The sequence below is a fragment of the Oratosquilla oratoria genome, chromosome 9 (assembly GCF_046742065.1).
Source record: "Oratosquilla oratoria isolate Oo_2021 chromosome 9, ASM4674206v1, whole genome shotgun sequence".
In the NCBI taxonomy this organism is placed as follows: domain Eukaryota; kingdom Metazoa; phylum Arthropoda; class Malacostraca; order Stomatopoda; family Squillidae; genus Oratosquilla; species Oratosquilla oratoria.
The window spans coordinates 71,626,656-71,649,052 of NC_134785.1; the positions used below are offsets into that span (position 1 = coordinate 71,626,656).

The following is a 22,397-nucleotide window of genomic DNA, read 5'->3' on the forward strand; positions in this document are numbered from 1 at the left end:
GATGGTTAATTTATATGTTATTTTCATTTCAGAATATGGTTTGAAAATGGAGAGAACCACAGATCAAAATGAATTATGCCTACTTTGTGAAGAACGCTTAATTGAAGGTGAAAATGTTTATGTCAAGAAAGGTATGTTGACACTTGTTGAAGCAAGTAAGAAAAGGGGAGATAATAAATGGCAAAAGTGGGTTAATTGATCAGCTGTTCAAGTACATGTAAAGTGCAGAAAGGACTATACTAGAGAAAGGGTATTACAGCTGCTAATAGGAAAGATACAACTAACCAAGAGGAAAAAGGGTCACCTATTAAACAGAAACTAAGGTCAACAGAAACTGATTTTGATTTCAAGAAAAAGGTCATATTTTGTTTTGAAGAGTGCCGTGAAAAAGCGGGAAAAAAGCCTCCATAGACGGCAGGTAGTTAGTAATGTGATCACTTTAGATTTTGGAAAAATGTGTTTGATAAAGCTAACTGGGGCAAAAAAGTAAAAGCAATTGTAGTTGGTGTGCAGTGTTTGGATGCAGAAGAAGCTAGATACCATAGATCATGTAGCGTCAGGTTCTTTTCAATGAAAAAGCAGCACTTAAATCCATCAGGCAAACATGGACGACCGGGTGATGAAGATACTGTAACTGGTTTGTAGAAAATTTGTTTATACATGGAAGAGAGTGACGACCGTCAATTTACTTTGCAGGAATTGCTAGATGTGATGCATCAGAACCAATCCTGCAAGATAGTGCAAGCTATCTGAAAACCAAATTACAGGAAAAGGACGGAAGTGATGTAAGCATAACTACCCTCCAAAAAAGACACCCACAGTGTGTTTTCGCAAATCAGGAGATAAATTGCTATGTAATTCATGGTATGATGAAAGACTGCATGGTGAGGAAGAAGAGCGATTGAGGCCTGTTTGAACTGCAGCCAGCAGCTATTATTAAGGAGGACACCAAGTCAAAGATATATGACTCCTGCAACTATCCTTCTCTTTTATAATGTTGAAGACAACGTACCCAATTCCCTTCATGTTTTGTCACAGGAATTAATTGAAAAAGGAGGAAAAGGAGACATTGACAACAAACACAGTGTATGCACTGCCATAGCTCATTCAGTCCTACAAGCAGTGCACCCAAGGACATTTGTCCCTCCTATTCTACTCGGAGGAGCTGAAGATTTTTAATAATCTATTGAGAATAACCAGCATTTAACGGACCATAAAACAGAAGACGAGAAACAAGAATATATTAGTTGTGGAGATCCTGATGATTCAGGTACAGAGGAATTAAGTGTTTTACCATCTACTTATACTAACAATGGAGTGTCCAAGGAAATCCTCAAGAAGATCACACATTTAGGGTAAGAAATAAAACATATGACAAAGAAGAGAGGTGAGATATTTGTAGATGAGGTCTCAAGGGGATACCACATTACAAAGAAAAAACGCGCCTACGTACCCTATCTCATGGGTGGTGTGGAAAAAAGTACCAATATTATAAATTGCACTCGCAAAAAAAAAAAAAAAAAGATATTTCTATCAAACTATCACTTGTAGAGTAAAAATGCATATAACATGTTTGTAGAGAATTGTATGAGCTACAATAATGTACTTAATAGTCATTTTCATCAAACTAATCGTTTTCTTGAAAAAAGTGAAAAACTTAAATTTTGAGGCCATTTTCCAAGATGGCGGACGAAGCTCGAAGTGGACCGATGGGGACTTTTGATATGTTATTTCTAAGTGTCTAAAAAAGTCATGAAAAAATTTTCAGCTTGTTATATTTTTTTCATTTATTTGACTGAAATATGACTATGACTGGACTCAGCGAGCGAGACGCCTGGGTGATAGTGAGGTCCGTCACTTGTCAGACGGTGAGAAATGCACCGAGACGTCGTCAGGGTGACCAGATTTCTCAAGCGGGAATATGCTAGGCAGCAGGTGAAATTATGATAGATTTGCACAAATAATGTTTAATATTTTCCTCCGTTTAATACGTTCTGTTTCTGTTTTATCATTTGATTAATATAGTATTTCTAAGGGAACTATGCTAGATTTACCATAATTATACTAAATCTAGTCACCCTAGTCGTCGATATTGTAGATACACCCAGAGTCGTCATCTCCACCGGGGGAAAATAAAATAAAATAAAATGAAATAAAACAAAATAAAATAAAATAAAATAAAACAAAATAAAATCTCCAAGTTTTTGAAAAACACCCCTTACGTGTTTTATTCTGGCCAACACCATCCTATTTTATTCAGCTGATAGGCAGACTCATTAAGAAAATGTGTATATGGATCGAAAATTCGCGCATAGATTGTTTTATCATAATTATTGGAGTACAATAGATCAGACGAATCCAGAATACTGGCAGGTGACAGAGCAAAATGGAATAAATTCGTTGCTGTCACAGGCTAAGGTAGGATAGAAACGCTGGAGAATTAGTCCATAACTACAACAATCCCAAAGAAGATAAAAATCTGTCGGAAACCACTTCAGTTTTTATGCATTCTATTCAGGCTGCTACCGATGCAGCTCATTCAATTTTTGGATTCCTAATGATTCCTCTTCCCATATCTTCATTAATTCGTCGGTGGTAGATGTCACAAATATACTATTCTGCTTGTTCGTTCAGGGAAGTGCTCAACAAAGGTGGTGGTTATAATCTGCCTGCGTGAAAGATCATCTAATCAGTAACAAGCCGCAAGAAGATTACGAATAAAACATTTTGATGATTTACATCTTTTGGGATTTTTTTTTTTTTTTATTCTTTTTTCATGATAAAGCATCCTGACGCGTGTAATGTAGTAATACAAGCCTGTAATCGGTCATGAAGCGGACACGTGTTTCTGCATGATTTTTTTTTCAATCCGTGCTGATTAAGTTTCTATCTCACAGAAAAAAGACAGCCTTGTAAGCTTTCGTTATCATACTAAAACCTCGATTTTTTTTTTATAGTAAAACGAGTTAACTGGTGAGTTGTCTACACTGAAAGTTGCCCTTCGCATTCTTTGAAGAAAATGCCGATTGGGTTCTATGAATCTACTGAAAAGCCTGAAGCATACTTTCGAGATAGCCTTATCGTCTGATGGCCTACTTCAGACACTGACATTACATGACGATTCACTTGTACATGTAATTAGCATGTGGTCTGATGACAAAGCACCATCTTAGTACACTTTCCCCCAACGCGCGTCCGTACGCTTTGACCTAGCGCTGCTTTTGTAGTGTATAAACGATAAGACTTTGACCCAAATTAGTATACAGCTGGGATTTCAATTAGTGTCAATTCTCGTTGCAGTCTCCTAGGTTATCTGGTTCAGTTTTCATATGGGTTCCTTAGGTTCATGTATGGCTTTAGGTCTGGTTCATCTTACTGGGGTCTGGGTGAGATGAGGGTGGGGGTGGGGTGGAGGGTGGCTGTCCGGCATACTTCCTCCCTACATCGATCCAACACCTTGAAGAATAGATCCTCGCACATCAAATGAGAAATAAAACGAAATTGTAGCTTACTTTGGGTTGAATGTCGACATAGTATCAGGTAATAATGTACTACCAGGTTTACTAGTGCAGAAGTAATTTCAAGTGAAGACAAACGTTTTAGATAAATTATATCTGTTATGAAAAGCACATCACTTTAGCAATAACAGTGAATTTTATATTACCCTAAAGAATACAGTAGAATTGTCCTTATATACGTTACCAAACGTCATATTTATCAATTTTAAAAATCGATTTAACGTTTTTGAATTGAAAGGTACGACATGCTGGGCAGAGGCGGAAAGTCGTCTGCTGGGAGATTATCCACGTTGCCTACAAAATTCCAACGTTATCACTATCTAAAAATTTCCGGTCAGTTCTCCATATCATTTAAAGCTAACCCACCATGCAATCCAAGATTCGTCAACGAGGAACGAAATAATTTGAAACAACGAGCGAAACTATGACACGACGTCACCGTTCTGAAAGTTCCCCTTTAATGTAGGCCCGATCTCCCGTGAAAACCGGTTGTAAACCGGATCGAACCAGTTTTGAGTGAGCGTGAGTGTGTACGTGATGGAGTCCAGATGAGGAGGTCTAAAAATAGATTGCAGAGGGAAAATACACATGATTCTTTGCTCTGCAGAAGAAAATAAAGAATGAGATAGCACGAGCGCTTAGAAACGATGGGGGAAAACAAAAAGTGGATATGGCAAGACTAGATCAATAGGAGCGAGGGGGGCATAGCGGGGTAGTGCTTCTCCTACATTTCGCTCTAAATTTATGCCTTCTATGGAGAGATTAAACATAATCTGAGGTCGTAAGGAACTTTAGGCGTGAGGACACTTTAGTATGTGTACATGAAAGAAGCCAAAATGAATATTATCTTTAAGAAACAGAAACATACTTAGGACACAAGACTGGTTATAAAAAGTTTCATTAGGAAGTTTCCAGATAATTATGAATAAATTATTAGCTCAGCCCAATCGGTAGCATAGATTTCAAGCAGTTAATAGTTTAGAGACTTACATCACACCCCTGCGGACCACAGGCACGCAGCATTGCTATATGGCTTGGAGACCGGTTTCTACTCTCCTACCTTTCGCTACCTTCCTTACCTTCTCCTTTACTGGCAAAAATATATAATTTTCCAACACGATAACGTCCTGAATTGAAGATAGATCTTATATACTCATTTGCAAGGTTATCAAGTATGTTAGGACGTTAAGGTCATAATATTGATCAAATATAACGGTCAACGACACTTATGACTTTGAAATCCCCTTACGCTTGCGTTTGCATGGGAACGTAACGGATCCGATAATTCAAATTATACTTCTTTTGTGCAGTGTAACTCAACCATATCGTTTTACAAATTTACGCTCTCTTCTAAAAATTATTGGATTAGTTTGATGCAAAGATGCACTCGTTTATAGAAAAATGAAATAATATATTCTTCTTATATGTACTGGAAACTTATTAAATAAATTTAGCGGAAGTGCTTTATCGTGACACGCAGTGCATTCATTACTGTTACCAAAGCACTGAAACTATTCTTATTTACTCCTATTGCTATAAAATAGTTTTCCCTTATATTAATAAAATCACAAAGTGGCAGATAGAATAAATAACCATGATAAAATTGAACAGAAAAAATAAAATATAAATTTACGTCAATGGTTTGAAAACGTCAAAGGTTATGAGTGAGTGACGTAGTGACGATAACGATTACTCATTATTCCACCTACTCATCATATATCAACTCAACACTTTCCTAAACTAAAATGAATAATTAGTTAGAATTTACAAGAAAAAGAAAAAGTGGTATCAAGCGTGTATATTCCTGATTACCTTGTTTTCCATGATATCCCAGTAAATGTCGACAATGTGGACTGAGGTCTTTGGTCGACGACTAAAGAAAACTGAACGATTCAAACTTGAATCCACTTGTTTTCAAAAACAACCATTCAACCAATATATGCAATCACCCTTCTTTGGCCTATCTATTCACGAGAATAAAATATCTTTTTCAATTCAGATGATATTAGAAATATAGAAAGTCTGCTTTGAGTTATCAATACGAAAATTTAATGAATCGTTCAACATGTATTATGAATCATTATATAACTGTTTAAAAAGAGACGACGAGAATGAAAGGGCAAAATGAAGATATTAGTGTAAATAGAATTGAAAAATATACATATCAAGGGATATCTGCGTTTCTATATTCATGGATTGTTAATACTAAATTTGATAAATCGTTAAACATGTATCATGAACTACAAGCTTAACTTAAACATACGAAGAGAACAGAAAAATAAAGAAATATAGAAATAAGATAAAATAGAAAAATATACATATCAAGAGACACCTATGTTTTTATATTTTTAAAAGAAAGTATTACATACAACAAAGAACAGCCTTTGCCGCCAAAACGAGCCTAGATCACGTGACCAGAAATCACGTGTTCATCGTTGTCCAGAACCCGCCGGCCGACAACCTGCAAGTGCAGATAACCAGGGGGGGCGATTGTCTTTCTTCTTGCTGAACACGATAAGCCTTAACAATGCTATTATCTTTGGTCGTAATCCTCATAGAAACTACTGTCTCTCATCAGTTCATATTACAGAAAGAACAATGGATGCCATTAACCTTTCTACCGCGTGATATGTTCATTTTTTTTTCTTTTTATTCCTGATACTGGAATGTAGTTTTTTCTTCTATGTGGTATTTGATTGGAAAGAAATGGGTTAATCATATATCCGAAGTGGAAATATATTTTTTCTCTGTTTGTTGACAATTTACTTTGTTCATTTCCGTTCATATATGCATGTATGTATGTCTACATACGTGTATGTATGTATGTATGCATGTATGTATGTATGTATGTATGTATGTATGTATGCATGCATGCATGTGTATGTATGTATGTATGCATGTATATATATATATATATATATATATATATATGTATATGTTTATGTGTGTATGTATGTGTGTGTGTATATATGTATATATGTGCAGAAAAAACCACTGGGAAATAAGAAGCTTAGTCCGAACGTTTTCGTCTATTTAAGACATTATCAAGGAATACCTTGATAATGTCTTAAATAGACGAAAACGTTCGGACTAAGCCTCTTATTTCCCAGTGTTTTTTTCTGCATATTATTTTCACGTGTGCCTTGTGAATTACTGCAAAATATGTATATATGTATATATGTATTTGTGTATACATGTATGTGTTTATATGTGTGTATGTATGTATATATGTATTATATATATATATATATATATATATATGTATGTATGTATGTATGAATGCATGTATATGTGTATGTATGTATATATTTATGTATGTATGTATATGTGTATGTGTGTATGTATGTATATATTTATGTATGTATGAATGTATTTATCCCTTAAAGATAAGGAGCGTGGGAACTCAGAAGCTGTCATTCCAGGTCCCATTCATAGGGAGAGATCTGTAAGATTATAAAAGTAAATGAATAAATAAATAAGTAAATAAAAAGAGGTGTGCCATGGTGGAATACGCCCTCCCACGAAATATCAATAAATGTCTCCCCAGACACAGCTACGAGACAGACCTGCATCTGGGCGGCTGAATGAAGTTTAAAAAGAACAAATTAAACCCGATTATCTCAATTTAATCCAACCCACCGGTTACAGAGGATCAACCGTAGTGAGAAGAGGACGATTAGTCTGTAAGGAGGTGGAAAAAGGATGTTGGTGTATGAAATGCGGGCACTGCTAAGACTGTCTTTTCTTGAGTCGATGGGATGGCGTGTGAGGGGGGTAGAGATGTGGGCGTGGCTTAGGAGAAGGGCGGGGGTGGGGTTGGGGGGCTGACGCTCTCAGAGGGCCGGAACTGGGGGGCTGGGGGGATGGGGGGCTGGGGGGCACGCCCCAGTCTGCTCCTGTCGACGATTCCCGACAATCGCCGGTGTAATCTGGATTTGGAGACTGTTCTTGGTGTTGAAAATATTCTTTTGATCTATAATTCGACTCGTATATTATGTTTACAGTGGTGGAGTTTTTATTTGTTTTAATTGTCTCGGTATTGTAAGGAATGGGAGGTTGTTGCTGGTATTGAAAACGGTTTGCTATTTGTAATTCGAATTGTGTATTTTGTTTAAGTCTCTTTTGTATAGTTCTGGTTGAGTTTTCTTTTATCTGTCTCAACATTTCAGTCTCATCCGTATACAGGTTTATACAACTGCCTATTTGTCCCCTTAGTCGTTTGCACAACAATTTCAGGGTCGTTTGAGCACATGAAATTTGCTCAGATTAACGACAGGCGATCCGATTCAGTCTAAATAATTCTTAAACTTAAATCAACTGGATAACTATCGTCAATCATCCATTTCAGGGGAGTTGTATCCAATTGTGGAACCTCAAGGGCTGTTCTGGCTGACGCCAGCCTGTTTTATTCGGTTGGCGAAACACTTTGGGCGTCCTAAGTATATGAGGAACATTGTGAGTTCCATCACTGATCCCTAGAGCACTCCACTCGTCTCCTACCTCCACCGTTGTTTTCCTCTATCAACCCAACAGGAACTCTTCAATCCTTTCAGCAAAGTATCTTTAATGTTTCCAAACCCTTTCTCTTCTATCCATCGATTTTTTCGTTTTGTTTCGTTTAATTCCAATTATAGAATGTTCACATTTCTATATCTTTCCTCTAGGATATATTTTACTGTTGTAAAAACTAGGATATTTTGAAACACAAAATTTTGGTCTGAACTTTGAGACAAATTTTATATATACGATATATTAGAGACAATCAAAAACTATTGTGGAATCCCAAGGTTTCAGTCCAATTGGGAGGAGTTTTAAATTTCATAAATGATTGTGGGAACTTCCTCTGTGGTGGCATTTCCTGCATAAGTTTTCCGGGCAGAACGGCGTTCAATTGTGGCTAAATGTCCCCGTAGACTTTTTGCTGCCTCGTAAATTCCCCTTGCACGATAACTTAATAATTATCATTAAAGTATTTGCATCAGTGTTATCAATAATATAGTCCACTAATGTGCATACAACCAGCATTATATCAGTGTTGCATCAGTATCGATTTTAAGATATCATAGATGGTCAATATAATCAGAATCCTCATCGTACTTACGAAGGATCTTAGTGAAGTATGTTTCCAAAGCTAAGTGTTATCTCATACAAGCACTGATCTTGTATGTTCGGATTATGTAAAGATGTTTACGAAATAATGAATATCCAAACAACTATTCACAATAGGTATTTACATCGTTTAGATACTATACTCATAGACATCTTTAACGAGTATCTCAACATTAACGATCTTACAAAGAAAACCAAACATAATATTCGCTATAAAATTATTTGGTGTTACAGAAAAGTCGGCATTTTCCCATAATTATCTTTTCTCTTCATTTCGTTCTTTATTGTATTAATACTAATACTATTACTCGTCTTTTAAATGTTTGTTTTGCAAAATTATCAGCTGCTTAACTGTTATGTATCATCATGAGTGATAGGATTTATGTAAAGTGTATAGTATATCACAGTTCATTCGCTGAAAAAAATTATTATTTACAGATGGTGATATCATAATTACATTAAGTTTTGCTCACCCAAGGTTTTTTATGCACCTCTGCTATTAGTAAACAAGTAAGCATCTAGACATTCTTCTTTGTAATCAATAATGTTTAATTAATCTTTCATGAGCGCCATGTATTTCATCAAGTGCAGCCAAAATTCAATCGTTTATTTTTTCATTTCTTTTTCGTCTTTTCACCTGTCCTCTGATATTTACCCTTCACATTACTTTATTTCAATCAAAGTAACTAAGTATTTCTTACAGAATACATTATAAAGATAACTAGGGTGTCAGTCATATTTTCTTCCTTCAGTATGACGAATATCTGCTGCCTAACTTACACTCTCTAGACTAGAAAGACGTAGAGTGCGGGGTGATCTAATAGAGGTATTCAAATGGGTCAAGAGGTTGAACAAGGTTGATGCAAGGTCATCATATTAAGACAGCCGGACAGGACTCGAAGTAATGCATTTAAACTGGACAAAATTTTGTTTCAGAAGGAAATAGGCAAGAATTGGTTTACGTACAGAGTAGTTAACTAATGGAATAGAATTAGTGAGCGCTGAAACATTTACTTTTTTAAAGAAAATATTAGATAGTTTTATGGATAGGGATGACAAGTAGTAAGCAACATGAAACTGCCTAGTGTAGGCCTTATGGTGTCCTGCAGTCTCTTCAATTCTTATGTTTTTACATGCAACCCTGCTTCCATCATCTGAATATCAATTAAAATTGTGATTAAATGCAATAGCTATCTGTTCGTGTTCAACCCTAACACGGCTTGAGGGCGTCCTCGCATAACTGGTTATATCTGGTTCTTACCAAGCCTTTCTTCTCCCCCTTCACTCATTACTTTAATTACAGCAACCAAGGTAAGTTATTTAATTTTGTGTTCAGAACATGGTAGGTTAAATTCTGTTCTCATGATTTCAGTGTTGATATTTCGTTGATGTTCAGACATCATTCTCGTGATTTTGTTTTGTCTATTTTCGAGTTTCTGTGGGATTTTCTTTGTTTGTTTCATATGTGAATAACGAAAGCGAGGTCCATAATTGAGATTAAGGCTTATGTAAATAATCCTTAGAACTGAAGCACCTGCAATATTTTCTCTAAAAGCAAGAATTTTCAGAGGATGTAATCTCATTCTGTATGCATTACGCCCAAGTATTTTATTTGTATTTTATAAATAGTACACTTCACCTTTACATTTTTAAGGACCCGTCATCCAGGAGGTGCCAAGGTAAGAGGGAGGGAAGAGGGTGGAGGGGAGGGGAGTATGTAGGGGATGGAATGGGTGGGAGTGGTTTCTATGCCTTTGTCTTTTGGCTACCTCCCGTGTAAGGGGGAAGAAAGCCTTTGGTATATGTATGTAAATAGTATACTTACAATCGCTTGTGTAAGCGATGGACTTACCAAGGTATATGTAGACCTCGATTGTTACCAGTCTGAGTCAATCAAGTATAAATTTCTCTAGGTAGATAGATAGATAGATAGATAGATAGATAGATAAATAGATGGATGGATAGATAAATGGATAGATAGATGGATAGATAGATGGATAGATAGATAGATAGATGGATAGATAGATAGATAGATAGATAGATAGATGGATAGATAGATAGATAGATAGATAGATAGATGGATAGATAAATAAATAGATAGATAGATAGATGGATAGATAGATAGAGAGATAGATAGATAGATAAATGGATAGATATATAGATAGATAGGTAGATAAGTAAACAGATAGGTAGATTGATAGATATATAGATAGACAATATTCTATTTGTAATTTCCGTCACACTGACGAAAAATAAAATCTGTTTGGCGTAAAGTCCAAGAAAATAATTACTTAAAATGCACAAAATGCATACAATAAAACGCAAGGCACTAATTAATTTCCACAATAAAACACGATTCTTAATCTGATAATTCATTTATCTTTTTTATCCTTTATCACAAGGCTCCCTACCGCAGTAAAGAATACTTTAATCATTTAATAAGTTTTGTATATTTTCCATACCTTCGTTTTGTTGTACATTGTCGTTTGTGTTTTCGAGAAGTTCATTATGAACATGATCTAATAGAGGTGTTCAAGTGGATCAAAGGCTTTAACAGGGGTGACGCAAACAAGGTCATCATATTAAGACAACAGGGCAGGACTCGCAGTAATGGATTTAAGTTGGACAAATTTAGATTTAAGAAGGAAATAGCCAAGAATTGGTTTACTAATAGGGTGGTCAACGAATGGAATAGACTTAGTAGCCATGTAGTGAGCGTTGAAACTATTGGTTGTTTCAAAAAACGGTTACACAACTTTATGGATGGAGATGACAGGTGGTAATGGACATGGAACTTCCTAGTGTAGGCCTTACGGTCTCTTGCGGTCTCCTTCATTCTTATGCTCTTAAGTATACTTGTCTATATGTCGACCAGGGTAGGATTGAGAAATTCGCCTTTCGGTCGATGGCGAGTAAGACTATTTTACTATCTTGTCATACCCGTAACTAATCTCTTCCCTTATCTTACGACTATTTCCGGCTACAGATGAAAAGATTTGTTTATCATCATGGCCTACGTAACTGCCAAACACCTTCATGTTCACCTCTAGGTTCACGAATATTCGTCATTGGTTGTCCTCTCTGAATTTCTACCTCTTCATTATTATTATTATACTTGGGTCTGTTCACTAGTTTACGTGTGTTGGATTTGTCTCTTGTCTTTTATTTAATTTTTCGATTTCTTTTATCATGCATTGTTTCCAAGCTTTGTTCTTTTCATTCTCACACTTTTATTTTATTTAATTCCGATTTCCTTATTTTGCTTGTGAGCCAATCTTTTTTCTTCTCTTCCGTACGCTCACACATGCAACTCACTAACTCTCTCCACAGGCTTCATACATTAGTACCCTGCGCTGGAGGTAGGTTTGGTGAACAGATGTTGAATACGCTTACCTTTGGGTCATGAGCCCAGAAGCATTATGTATGTGCAGGCTGCAATTGTTTAAAGCGTTGCTACGACATCCCTATCAAATACTGCTTGAACGTCGAGTTCGGTGGCCTGTGTGACCACAGTACACACACATACATACACACACACACACACACAAAGGATTACAAAGGATTACAAAGGCGCAGCATGCCGACAGGAGACCTTTTGATCCATATCTAGGTCGGATGCGAAAAAAAAATCATATTAATAATAAAACAATAAATAAAAACTATAATAATGTAAATAACAAATAAAATACATAAATAAATGCATAGGTATAGTTAAATAATAAACAAACAGGTAAATAGTAAATGATAATAAATTGACATATAACTAATAATAAATGAAAATCAGACAGACAAATGATAACAAAACAAAAACAAATAATATAACATAAATTATAATCATTACAGCATCTTACTTAGGTATTTATCTAAATGATTCTTAAAGCTTCGAACTGAACTACATTGCACTACCTGTGCAGGAAGTTTATTCCATTCATTTACTACACGGTTGGCAAAGTTGTTTCTACCTACTTCCAAATTGAATCTATTTCCGGACAGTTTGAGACCATTGTTTCTTGTCTGGTTCTCATTCAAGGTGAAAATTTTGTCACTTTTGATGTTGTCAATTCCCTTTAAAATCTTAAAGACCTGTATCAAGTCACCTCTGAGTCTACGCTTTTTTAGGGAAAACAGATTCATGTGTTTTAGTCGATTTTCGTATGATTTATTTTTGATATTTTGAATCAGTTTTGTGGCTCGCCGTTGTACTTTTTCCAGTCTGTCAATGTCTTTAATGAGATTCGGTGACCATACAGAAACAGCATATTCCAAATGTGGACGAACTAACGATTTATATAGCTTGTTAATGAGTGATGGACTTTTGAAATCAAAAGATCGCGCAATCAGTCCCAGAATCTTATTTGCTTTCTCAGAGGCTGAAATACACTGCTTGGATGATTTGAGGTCGTTACTGATAATTACGCCGAGATCTTTTTCACTATCCACTTTTGTTAACGAATTACCAAATAACTTGTAATCGTACTTACTGTTATTTTTATGTGTGTGTGTGTGTTCGCCTGTGTATGTATGCGCGTGTGTGTTTGTGTGGATGTGTAAAAGGAATGGACAACAATTGTTGATAGAAAAATTAATTATCATGAACCTATTCATCACCACAGTATGATCTACATTTTTCTTGAACACTGAAACGATTACATTTTATAAGAAGTCACCTTCGCTGAGTTGAGGCTATAGTGATCAAACGTTTTCCTTAATTAAGACGACCCTCTCTCCAGTTACTACTCAGAGTATCCTACACATTTTCAAACATGTGTCCTGAATAGATGGGATTGTGTTAGATTTCTGCCACTTCCAATGTCTTCGTGTGTTCAGTCTATTGTTGATATTGACCTGAAATCTTATCATAATTACTAAATGTGCCGATGGGTTTCATTTAACGTATGATTTAGAGCACCTGCCATCCCTAGATTTTGCTAAATATCCTGGAGGAGGCACAGTAATAATCTCATGTTACCCACACTCGCGTTTGCAGCCACGCGCATGCGCATAGGTGGAAAACATAGCCTCTCACGGGCATCGGTTGATATCGAGTTATTTATTTATTTTGTATATTTTCACGGCAATAGTTTAAATAGGTCCATTGGAGTATTTCTATATTTTAAGGATAATATAAAGTGTGTAGCTATCAAGTGACGTTTTTACCCTCTGTGTACATATCAACTTAATCAACGAATAAAAAAAAAATTAAAATTATGACTGCGAAATTAATTTCCCCACTCCTTTTTTCCTTTGAGCATATCAGAGTTTCAAGTTCAGGTTTTTGGAATGTTTTTTTTTTTTATGCATTTGGCGTACTTTATATTTCATTCATTCAATCTCGCATGTCGTTACTCTACAATCTCTAGTTTCTACTTGCCTAAGTCGATGAAATGAGATTAGGAGCCTAAAATATTTTGTTTAGCTTGTACGTCTTTTTGGTCACACATTTCACACAGAGTTCGATTGTATTTGTCTTCTTAAACTTCCTTATATTCTCTTTATCCACATCAGACAGGTGTATTAACTTGTAAAGAATCAAACACAATTTGCATATTCTTTTCTTTATTACGTCTGCTTACAACTTATCATCACTCCTGGCATAAAACATAAAAAATCAACTCTTATTTTGCCTCCATTTCTACGAAATGACTTAGTTGCACCAGTGGGTCAAGAGATCACCATCTGGCAGTTGTTGCAACAGCTCTGCACAACGTAATCCGCACCACCACCCAGCCCCTATGACAAGAACAATGACCCGTGGACGAAAACAAAGTACTTGTCAGGGGACAGGACGTCGATGCTTATGTGAACGCGTTGGTCGACAACTTCGGTCTGCTCGGTCGACTTCAACACGACGACTTAGGCGGACTCAACTTACCCAGAATGATTCCTATTCTTTGGTTTCCTTGGGCATACATAGCCCACCCCACCCTCACTGCCATCTGACCTGATACAAATCATTCTGTTCTTTCATTAGCTTCATCCATTCAATAACAGACTGAAATTACAGCAAAAAACGTTTGAAAGTGCACAGCCTTCCCAGAAAACTATTTCTGTCTACATGAAATTCTTAACTACCCGTGCTCAACTACGACAGTTACTTTTATATGATCACAAGAAACTGCTTTAAAAGTTGGGACATGAATGTTTACTGAAAATGCCGAATTGAGCATCAAATCGACTGATGAATTTCATATTCTATTGCAACACATTAAAATTCAATGCACCACATATTAGTTATCACTAGAATTCATTCATTACTAAATTTAAGTTCTGCCTATCACTCGAGCCATCACGTGACAAAATCTGACAACGACTCACGCATACTGCAATTTTGCCCAACTTGATATTTAGTCTATAATACTTTTTCCTGCACTTGAAGTAATTTCCAGATCTCGGCAGACAGATTGCGGGGAATTAGGGGGAGGAATTTAATATCCAGTTATGAATTATAAAACAACAAAATCACATAAACGGCCAGATAGCCTGGGAATGTTATGGTACCTGTACTGAATTTGACAAATCTTAAGTTGCTGTCGTGTCTAGCACTGGGCATAGGTTCATCTAAAGTTCGAAATTTTTTTAACATCAAATGACAACATTGCAATGATTTGTTAACAGGTCTTGTACATCAATAATACCATAATGTAATACTAGTATGTGCAATCTGATGCAATGAAGGCATGTATACTGTTACATCTAAACCATCAACATCATACTGAAACAAATAATTCAATATTAACATAACAACGTAGCAATAAAATATACTACCTTAACCATACAAAATTATTTAAGAAAGTATTCTTACAAACACTGAACGTTATAGAAAATAATGTTTTAAAAAATATCCATGGCATCTTCATTCTAGATTTAATAGAAAATGACTTGAGCACATTTATGTCTTAGAAAGGCCGTTCTAAGAACGCGTCCAATTGCTCTAAGATGTCTTCCTTTAAGTCTGTCACACATAAAATCTAGATGCTTGGATCAAAACAACTCATTACTCCTCAATATATGTGTATATATATATATATATACACTGGCCTGTGTATACATTCACATATATACACATGCCTAATACGAAGACAAAATCATATATATAATACATGTGAATTCTTCATCTACATAACATATATATGTATATATCTATACATTATATATCCACGTAGTGTTTACATATCCATAAATAAAACATTACCACATCTTTGTATCCTTTGGCAACTTATTATGAACTTAAGAATAAAAAATAGTCTGAGCAAATCATCAGTAAAAGTAATTTCCGAAGAATTTTAGTTGAAAAGTAGAAAACATATAAATTCCCTAGTCCATGCCCCGTCAACCAACGTATGGGATACTTGTCACTACAGATGTCCAGTAATGTTCAGTACGAACTGAACAAAATGAAAAAGACTATCACAAATACGGACGCTATTGCCTGCGAAAATATCAAACGTATTGTTTGGTGGCTTCTTGTAGCTGCAAGCCGGCATCTCCGTAGATCAAAATAACAGTATATCTTAGCCGTGCCCCCAACGTGGCTTGTGGTGGGCCAAAGACAGGAATGTAGGCGTTGGGATGACGTAGCGCTCACATCTCCAGCGTTTCTAGCCATCTAGGAAGCTGCAGCCCTTGCTGAACTTACTGTACAGTCCTTATCATGACTACGATCGAATGTATTTATTTACAAATGAATGTGTGAATATATATGAAGTGTATATATACATATACTTACATGAAGGTAAGTATAATATACACATACACGTATATGCGTGAAACTGTAATGGATGAGGTGATGAAATGATAGGTCAACAGTGAGAGGCGGGAATATACGATACAAAATAGAAAGCGTTCGTACCTCTTTTGAGAATGATGAATGTGCGTAACACGAACGATAACGCAACAAATGGTCTGCAAAGGTACAATGTCGCTTGCTAAGTTGAAGCAGGAACTCGCACGTAGTCTACATCACAGCAAAACATTCCTCGCCGAGCCGAAGCGTCGTTTCTCCTGGTTGGCGGATGCACGGCAACCCACGCCAGGTAAGACGACAGTTACAGCGGCGTAGAACCAGGTAACACCCCCTCCCCCCCACACCCACACCTCCCGCATACCCCAACCCCTCCAACCGTAGTACCAACAGCAAGGGCTGATCTTCCAGTGCTCGTAAGCCAATAACTTCCTAGTTTCTCCAACAGGGCGTGATTGGTCGTGAGCTGTAACCGTACAGTGACCCAATCCAACCGCTCGAAGCTTACAAAACTAATGTCGTGTGTGTGTGTGTGTGTGCGTGAGCGGTTTTCCGTGTATGGAAGCAAATGACTGTGAGAGGCGTCGACTGACCGATCAACTCCATCGCCTGATGAATCAGATGACTGGTTGAGGGATAATTAAATGTGAATGAAGGTGAACGTGGGTGAATGGTAGTCGCGGCTGAGGCCGGGACTAGAAGTCTACCGAAATTGTCCTTTGCCGAAGTCTTGGTGACACCACTGGCGAGCCAGATGTCGACATGGAGGCTGATCCAGTCTTCAGTGTCAACCACAGCCCTGCACAGCGACTGAGCGCTCCCCATCTGCAACGAAAACCAAAGGACCAAAATGACTACAGTTGAACAAGGGACTGTAAGGTGTAGGTTATCGACGCATCATGGATTCTTAAATAATCTCACATGGTTAAGACGTGGAAAGATGAATCGCTCTAAGCTGACACTCAACCTACCTTGCGGCATCGCTCAGCTGTCGCGCCCTCTGGCCGTCCCCATATCGGCAAGACACCACCACCTCTTCAGAGTTCCTCCACATACGATAAGGCTGCACAATATACTGTGGAAGGAAGATCAATCCGATTAGTTTCATTTGTGACATCATTTGGATATCAAATATACATTTTCTTAATACCAGTTTTATTAACAATGTTTAGCACACCATGAAAACATAAAACAGATAAAAACACTAAACAACAAAAATCACCTATAAGAGTAAGGTTGTAGTGAAACATAGAGGGAACTTTAAGAAATCACGACCAAACACACCAACACGCGTGAACCGTACACAACTGACTCCTCTTCGTGCCCCACGGGCGACCCTTCGCCAACTTGCCCTAAACAGAGTCGACACAACGTACAAGACTGACTCGAGCCTGATGCTAAGAGCCCTGCCATTGGCTACTGAGCTCACAGTAATGGCATCGAGGCATCGATTTGCTACCAGATCTGGCTACACACCTAGATTCTCCCGCCAAAACCGACATACCCTGAGCACATGGCCAACACACCAACTACTTCGAACGACGGAATATACTAGAGGTCTGACAGATTCGAATAATGTTCTAAAAGACTAAATATTATCTTTATCTATTCAAATTCGATTAACATTGGGTGGACTAGTACAATAAATCGATTATTCGACCATCTTATACCTATATCTACCAAATTAATGAACAAAACTTCTCTGCAAGCCAGAAGCACAATCCATTTTGAGGCGTGAGCTGTCAAACAACTTGAGTGGAACCAGGACTAGCGGGTACCCAGATTGAAAGGAAACAGTCACACGGTTCGCCAACAGGGTTGCTCTTTCGACTCACCTTTAGGGCTGTAGCTGCGACTTCATTCGGAGGAAGTGGTGGTTTGTTAACGTCTCGCGAATTGTTGATCCGCGCAGTGACACCACCTTGCCAGTACTCGTTGAGTGTTTGCTTCACCACACGGGGCCGCCCTTCCTTATCCCGAAGTAGGTGAGCCACTTCGACAGTGGTAAGACTCGGCTCTGTGGAAGGAAGAAATCGTGTAATGAGGACAACTGTTTACTAAATAAGGTGCATGCAAAATGCCAAAGAAATGCATATTCTTGCACAAAGAATCAAGCACATTTACTGATGACGCATAAGCCAACCAGGATGAGAATCAGTGCAACCAATGTGATGCATAATTGTGACATGATTACGAAAGAAGCTTGACGGATATTAGAAAAGTTCTATGAATTCTTTGTACGTGGATTAGATCATGACGAAGACATTGAATGACCAAAGTCTCTTAGTGATGGAGATGATACAGTGATGTAAAAAGTAGAGTATATGATATCAAGAACAGAAAAAATATGAACTTTCGAAATGTGGAACAGAGGTAATCCTATCGATGAATGGAAGAGTATGTGGTGAAACCTCTGGAACGAGGAATATCGATCAAACTGGGGTTAGTCAGGTACTTAAGTGAATTGGGGGTTTTGAAAGACCAAATATGGGGTCCATTCGGGGATTAAACGGGTGTGAGAGTACTAAGTGAGAACTGGGATGAACACGAATGGGGGAAAAAAGTGTGTGCGTACATCTGTATATGCCCTATTACTGGCACCTATATTTTACCCGATAAAATCTCTACATTCCCTTTGACAGTTACTTTTCTTAAGATTTGCCTCATTGTTCTGGTTGCTGCAACTGATCCTTGAATACTACTATCTTTATAAATAAATTTTCTTCTTTCTGTACATTTGTGGCTCGTAATCTAACATTTTCCCAGTTACCTCCAAAAAATTAGATCAATGGCTACAAGTCCTCCGTATGGCAGACCACGGGATTGTAAGTCCTAGTGAATAAGTTATTTGGATTTTTTCGATCTACTTCATATTTTTTATAAATATACAAGACAGGTATGTCAAGCTACTTATATAAAATCCTGCACTGTAATTTTACAACATACATGTCCAACATGTACTGTATACCCCTTCACCCTTTGCCACTCTATAGATATGTACATGCATTCCAAATTATTTTCTATATGTGCATACATGCATGCATGATGATTACTTTCATGTCTTCCTGGTAAGGTACATGAAATTATAGGGACGTGAAGAAAATAGTAGTTACGAGAAGCAAGGGGAGACTATTGTATACGCGAAGATTGATTGATACGTAGTTATCGGCTGTTGTTGACCAGTTTTTCTATCCTTGTGCCTTCAAGAATGTGTAGGAAGGAAGGAGAGCGATTTCTGAGCAAACATGAAGATATTGGAGAGAATGGTGCCGTTTTTGTGATGCCGTGTTATCGCGTGTACATGCTTCGTTGTATGTTAAGGCACGTATGTTACCAGGATGTTTTTTGTTTTATATTGCATGTTATCATGTTACATTGCCCCGTTGTGTATGTGTGCGTTTCCGCCAGCATGCAAGAATATAGTTACAAGAGACTTACAAACAAGGTGAATTGTTGGCATACCATTCTTAATTCAAATTCACCCAGCAATTTTAGTTCATGTACATCTTGCTAAAATAGGTTATAGTTATGTTTTGTCACTACTGTGTAATTGCGATTTGTAGATCTGTGAGCGTGTTCCTTCTATGTTTTTGTGTTTAGGAATGTATATGGTAGTATGTGTGGTATTTGTGAAGATAGACCGTGTAATCATTTATGCTTTGTGTGTGCTTTAATGGTCCTGCATACCGTGATCATCTAAGTGACTCGTAAATTACCACTTTCCATGTTCGTGCAAGATTTCTTCCACAATCTCCGCATGCCGTCTGGTGCCTGTTCAGACGTAAACGACAGTACTGTGAGCACGCTAATGTCTGCGTGCATTTGGCACCCAGTGCGCACAAGATCTTATCAATACTCGTGGTTTCTGAAAGAATATTTAATATTCGAACCTCATCCATCATGAACGGCGAATCGTTATACACTAATCTGGTTACATTTTGATCTCTCTTGTGTTCTTTTCCGCTCAGAAAGGGTGACGTATTACTTCATGATTGAACGCGCCGAGCCCAACGAACTTCCGATGCACGTTGTGTTTTTACCAGTTTCCTTATAAGTTAACTTCAACAATGCATCCATACCAACAAACGCACTGCCATTTGTCTCTTTAAATCAAGCGTACACCCACCGTATGTTTATTACAAAGTATATATCTTACACATGTACAGTATATGCACGTTCTTGTATACTTGCAATATGTGTTCCGATTGGGTGAACTGTTTGTGCTTGTTAGTGTACTTAATCTATATTTTAAATAAATGTATACTACTAACCATAGTCTAAGCTTTACTGCTACACATTATTTAGAACACAACGTGCAGTGCTCAAACGCACCTTGAATACTGTATCTAAAAGTACAGTTACAAGCGTACAGTATATGAGTCATAGCAAGTGAAGAGAATGAATATTATCGAGCCTTACTTACTTCTGTTTTTCTGCACGATCGCGATGCCCCAGTGATGATGCATCTTGATGTTGAACTCGAGGATGTCTCCGGAAGCGACCATGGAGAGGAACTTGTCACAGCATTCTCTTGTACACCACGTTCCTAACACCATGAAATTAGGAGGATGAACTTTCCCTCCCTTCTTCTTGGTCTTCCCCGATGGTGTAGCTGGCTTGGTCGATTTAGTATGATTTCCGCTACTATTATTGTTGTTTTTGTCTTCGAGCGTGACCGAAGACAGGGGAGAATGGGGTTTGAAAAGTCCTAGATGTTTGCACACAGAGTTTGCAAGGTTACCTGTCGACTGACTCAACCTCTGCAGATGAGACTTCTGTTCACTGCCAAAGGAACTGCCGTTACGTGGTGGGCTATGAGCCCCCAGCTTCTGCAATTCGTCCCCTCGATCACCGGGGACGTCTGACTGCCACAATTCCTCGGTCAACACATCTTCGTCAATAGGACTCTCCAGGACCTTACCATGTTGGTGCGCTTTACTGGATGATGAGGCCATGTGTGTTTGGTCTATGCCTATGGGAGAAGAGGTCTTGGTTTTCGAAAGATTGCTCAGGAGCGTAGCGCGCCTAGACACGAGCTGCCTCTCTAGCGTGTGAGCGTAGAGCGTACTAACCTGCATCATGGCCGTCTCTTGCTTTTTGATAAGCAAACAATCAACCAATCAATTCCAAGCTTTATCTTATCAAAACTTGTAGACAATGATCCAGAAACACTCTGGCTGTAGCTTTTATTTAGAAGCTGTCAAACTTGTATTGCAGCTCCACCGGCAACCACCTGTAGGTGCGCTGAACACGACGGCTTGAGTAAGACGACGCGCTGCACCGTGCCAGCAGCAGCAGCCTACAGTTGCTGCCAGTCACGTACGCACCTCCGAACCGGGGCCAGTAACGCAAGCACGAGCGCGCGCACGCAAGTCAGCCAAAAAAAATGTGTATGTACAAACACTAATGCTCTCTATGCAGAGTTTGTGTTTGCTGTCTTTTTCTTCTAAAATAGTTAACGCCGGCTAGGACAGAAAATTCCTGGTAAGAAATTATTGGAATGTTTCCCAACGATTAGTGCGCTAAGTCTTCGCCAATAGTCTATCTTATCACAGCTATTGAAAGTAGCTACACTTTTGTATTGGTATAAGGGACCTGTTCTTTTCCGAGTTCTCAGTGAGCGTAACAAGCTAGGTAAAATGAAGCCTAGTCCTTCTCAGTTTTCGTGTACTATACTCCCGCCGCGCCCACACAGACTGTTGACGTTGCCACCGGGTTGGCATTTATATACACTTGCTTGCCAGACGTACGTTTCTCCCTATCTCCCTCTTTCACCCTGCTCGCCCTCCTGATTCATCCCTCCCACCCCTCCCTGCCTCTCCCCGAACACCAGTTTCATTCCTCTCCTTCCCCAGGGTACTTTACCACTTTTTTCTGCAATTCTCCCATTATTTTTCTCCTCTTAATGTTATTCTGCTTCATTAAATGACAATCATAAGCGAAATTAGAAAAATTAACTTCTGTTCATAACGTATTTGTTCTGACTACAACCAAAACATTTTATTGAGGCAATGAAGTCTATACTAAAC

The 22,397-nt window shown here is 37.9% G+C and overlaps 2 protein-coding genes across 2 annotated transcripts in view; both read right to left on the bottom strand.

The window, feature by feature from the left end:
* Window positions 1–22,397, bottom strand: part of LOC143028568 (zinc finger CCHC-type and RNA-binding motif-containing protein 1-like) — a 478,714-nt gene that overhangs the window by 186,084 nt on the left and 270,233 nt on the right. The gene's annotated exons all lie outside the window — the stretch shown is intronic.
* l(1)G0469 (lethal (1) G0469 NlpC/P60 domain-containing protein) lies at window positions 14,167–22,076 on the bottom strand. The gene is made up of 4 exons (XM_076190858.1): window positions 20,792–22,076; window positions 18,204–18,385; window positions 17,340–17,443; window positions 14,167–17,193 (listed from the first exon to the last, which is right to left on the bottom strand). The coding sequence occupies exons 1-4, from the start codon at window positions 21,447–21,449 to the stop codon at window positions 17,064–17,066; spliced, it is 1,074 nt and encodes a 357-aa protein (XP_076046973.1). The 5' UTR covers window positions 21,450–22,076; the 3' UTR covers window positions 14,167–17,063.